The sequence below is a fragment of the Zingiber officinale genome, chromosome 4B (genome assembly GCF_018446385.1).
Source record: "Zingiber officinale cultivar Zhangliang chromosome 4B, Zo_v1.1, whole genome shotgun sequence".
Lineage (NCBI taxonomy): Eukaryota > Viridiplantae > Streptophyta > Magnoliopsida > Zingiberales > Zingiberaceae > Zingiber > Zingiber officinale.
The window spans coordinates 14259167-14263582 of NC_055993.1; the positions used below are offsets into that span (position 1 = coordinate 14259167).

Below are 4416 nucleotides of genomic sequence, written 5' to 3' on the forward strand. Positions count from 1 at the left end.
CAAGCAAAAAATTCCTTACTGGAGACTAAGTGAATCAAGTCTAAGTGGTGAAGGCTTGATAGATAAATTCCTAGCTAGAGACTTGATGAATCAAGTCCAAGTGGTGAAAGCTTAGCATACAAATTCCTAGCTGGTGGCTAGGTGAATCAAGTCTAAGTGATAAGAGCTTGACATACAAAAGTCCTATCTGAATGCTAGGTGAATCAAGTTGAGGTGGAGTTAGCTGAGCGCTGAATGCTTGACAAATAAGTCCAAGTGAAAGCAACTGGGAGTTGTAGCTTAGCACTTAGTCTAAATAAGTGTGCTAGAGGTTGAGCGTCTAGACCTAGCATAAGTACAAGTAATTTTAAATTCTGTATTCTACTCATTATGTGTAACCATTACATGGAAGCATATTCAACGGTTCCAGGCTACCAGAGGGAGTCTAGGGTGACTGAATGGTGATAACTCTTGATGAAGGGATTTTAGAGGGTCCAAGTGATCGTAAGTCCAGGTGATTGAAGGATACGAGTGACTGGAGTAGCTTCCAAGTGACGAAAAGATGACGTTATCAACAATCCGAGTGAGTTGGATCAAGATGAGATTTGACCCTTGTCCAGTCGACTGGAGGACTTCCAGTCGATCGGAGAGGTTTGTTAATGTTATCTAATTGATAAACGTAGTAACCATGTCAACACTAATATAAGCTGTCGAAAAGGCTCCATGCAATCAGAGGAGTTCTTTAAAAGGAGATTCGAGGCAGAGCTTGAAAATCACTCGATCATTCATTCACATATTCTCTTGTGCTCGTGTTCTTATGCTTTCTCATCTTCTATATTGAGATTTGCGTTTCATTTCTGATCAATAACATCTAGAGTAACATTTTTATTTGTTTTAGTATTGCCTTATTTATTTTATTGTGCTTAAAATTTTAAATTATTTTCCTATAAGATTTTTCTATTTTAAGAGGCTTTTTAGAAAATGCAAACTATAAATAAGAATAATATTTTATAACTGTTATATATACTTTTGGTTTGATTGATAGTTGCTTGCATGCTTAACTATTAATTAAATCATTTGCATGCTTATATTTCCTTCTTGTATTTGATTAAATCAGTGTAAGTAATTTTTATTTCTACTGTGCTACTCTACTTGATTCAATTATTTTATTATCTGCTCATTTTAAAATTCGTAATGTTATTCACCATCATCTAGCATCTAGTTCAATCCTACCCAAGAGATATATAAAATTTGTCATTCATGGTGGCAAAAGGCAAATACGCTCGCCCCCAGCGCCCCACCAACCCATCCCAGGGTCAACACGGAGGAGGTAAATCACAAGCGGCTACTAGCCTTTGGAATAATGACTAGCACATAAGGGAGACATTTACCTCAGCTTTGCCGAGATTCGAACCCCAGACCTCATGGCGGTAACACCTCATGCGCTAGCCACTAGACTCATCCGAGGGGACAAAAAAATTAAGGTAGGGTAAACTTTTTAACGTGACCGGGCTCATCGTTTCGCTGTCCCATACCCCAGAAACCCCCGAAGGAATTTAACTCGGCACTTCAGTCAACATTGTCCTAAATTGGAGATTTTTTAATTGATAAGAGTGCGCAGGTGGAGGCTCGAACCTGACACCTCAGTCAATAAATAACAACGTCATAATCAGAGCACCCCTAGTTTAATTGTCATTCATGTACCTAGATAGCATAAGTACATATATCTAATTAACGAATTCTGTTAAGAAACTTAAATTTAATGTAAAATTGAAAATTAAGTCATTTTATAATACAACTTCTCTTCTTCTTTCTAAATCTATTTGAAGGACCACCACCTTTCCGTCAACTATAATTCTTATTCGTGTAGCTAGTTAGAACTGTACAACAATGAGATTGGGATCTATTAAAAGGATGGCGTGAAGTCGTTCTTGCGTTACTGAACATTTCCTTTCAACTACCTGCATCAGTGGCTGCAATTTCTTAGAATCGGCCCGAAATGTGCAGTACAAGCAGTTGTTTTCTGGTGCCACTTGGGGTTTACTATTTTGTTCTTAGTGAGTGTGTAGAACTTGTATACCATTAATAATGTTCCATTCCACATGCAGCAAGCTGTCGATCTCTTAGTACAACTTAGGAAATAACATAGGATATATAACACTACTAATACAGAAGTTTTAAATTAGACAAAGAAGATCTTGACTTAATTATTGACTTAATTATACGTTGTAATCTCATCACCTCTTTTCCCAGACGCAGTAATCAGTGCCCGAGGTGGAGACATGGAAACTGCCCGGCACGAGTCCCCCGAGATCAATTCTCGGCCCGAGTTTCACCATGACCTTCTCATCGATGACAGCCATGTACAGATCCGCATCCGCAACCAGGATCCGCAGCGAGCTCCCCTTGCGAATTCCATTTCGAGTCCTGATCGCCGCCAAGGCCGTGATCTGCTCCTTCAGCCCCCAGTCGAAGAAGTGATCGTAGAACTGCACGCGCCCAAATTAATATTATATATAATGTGCTGTGTGTGCTGCAGGTTGAGTAACAGTTAGAGCTTACGATGGTGGGGATTCCGGGATGCGTTAGAATGTAGGCGTAGCCTTGCATGACCTTGTCGGAAGGGAAAGGCCACAGCCTCTGAGTCGACCCTGTATCGTGGTTGTCGACGAAGGTGACCGCCTTGTCCGGCCACCACCCGATCATGCCCGAGGCCTTCCCCTGCGGGTCCCGCAGCCTCCATAGCTCCCCCTGCACCGCCGCCTGCAGCACGCCCTTGGTGGTGAAGTCGAAGGCGGTGGCGGGGCCCGCGGCGCCGACGTCGTGCACCCAGTTGACCATCTCCTGGCGGCTGCTGTCCTGGTCGTACGCCGGCCTCCCGTCGTTGCCGTAGGTGAGGGAGCTCCACAGCTCCGCCACCACGAAGTCGGGCTTGGTCTGGGAAATGTAGATTCCAGCGATGGCGGGGGAGTATCCCCGGGCGAAGTCGAGGCGCCACCCGCCGTCGAAGCCGACGTCGGTCTTGAGCCAGTTGAGCCAGTCGGAGAGCTCGCGTTGCACCAGGGGGTTGAGGTGGTCGATGTCGGGGGCGGAGGCGTAGGCGGCGCCGGTGTCGCGGTTGCCAGTGCCGTCCGAGTACTGGGTGTCGTCGCTGCAGATCATGTGGGGGCCCCAGTCGAGGCGGCTGTCGTTGGTGCCGCCTTCGAAGATGCAGTAGATGCCGCGCGAGTCCTTGCGGTCGGCGCAGCGGTGGTTGACCACGATATCGGCCACGGATTTTATCCCTTTCTCGCGCAGCGCCGCCGTCAGCGACTTCAGCTGCTCCTCCGACCCGTACTTGGATGCATCCAGATCGTACAGCCGCCCCGGCATGTATCCTGCTTCATTTATTTTTCATTCAAATTATATTATATATATATTTTAACTGTGAATTTACTTTTTAAAAATATTTTATTTTTTAATTTTTATTTTTTATATGTTTGGGGAACAAAAGTTATCCACAAAATTTGTACTTATCTGGCCACAAAGTGACAAAATAAGCTCTTTTACTGACGCTGTTCCAAGTCACCGCATATAATAAATCGTTTATATGATATTAAAAGATTTTTTTGTTTTGTATGAAGTTTAATTAATCTATATATCAAAACCATAAATAAGAACGTAACTCCTGATATCGATCATACATGCATATTCGTGTGTAATATATATATTGTAAAGTGACCTTGTTCTGAGACGGAATGGGACGGTGGTGGGAGCCAAACATGGGTGACTCCAGCTTTGACTAGATCATTCACTTGACACTTCAAGTAGTTGTACAAGCCCCCTTCCTTCCTCCATGATTCCCAGTTAAAACCCTGCCATGCAACTTAACTTATATTAGTTCTCAAAGCTGTACTGTAACTAGCTAGCAAACAGTCGAGAGAGATTGACTGTGCATCCATCGTGCATGTATGTATACGTATCAGCACCTGAAAGAGGATTTGACACTGAGCGTCGGAGAGAGTACTCGCGAGCGGGATCAGCCCGACGAAGAAGACGACGACGAAGCCAATCGGCAATGACTTCATTGTTAATAAATATACAACTGATCGAGGAGAGGAGGTAAAGATAGGGATGAATGGGTTTGGATGAGGGGAATTAAGCAGTAGGAGGACGCACGTATATATAGACAGATGGAAGGGAGGGCGGTCCAAGTGGGCCCCTGCACACACGTCACTGGTGGGTCCCGGACTGTGAAGCCAGTGCCAATGGTAATAGGAGGCGAGGATGAGGCGGTTGCCAACGGAACGGCCTGAGAGATGAACTTTAATTAATGCCCGGCCGGCGCGCGCTGCAGCGTATCGGTTACGGTCATGGATATATGCCTCTTCCTCCTCCTCCACCTCCTCCGTCAATACTTCGCCATCGGTTTCCGGAAGACGAGGGATGGAGATTAAA

General features: G+C 44.7%; 1 protein-coding gene across 1 annotated transcript; it reads right to left on the bottom strand.

Moving 5' to 3' along the window:
* Positions 1-2210: 2210 nt before the first annotated feature.
* On the bottom strand, positions 2211-4082 carry LOC121977415 (alpha-amylase isozyme 3D-like). The gene is made up of 4 exons (XM_042529997.1): positions 3948-4082; positions 3701-3833; positions 2542-3356; positions 2211-2468 (listed from the first exon to the last, which is right to left on the bottom strand). The coding sequence occupies exons 1-4, from the start codon at positions 4044-4046 to the stop codon at positions 2217-2219; spliced, it is 1299 nt and encodes a 432-aa protein (XP_042385931.1). The 5' UTR covers positions 4047-4082; the 3' UTR covers positions 2211-2216.
* Positions 4083-4416: the final 334 nt, after the last annotated feature.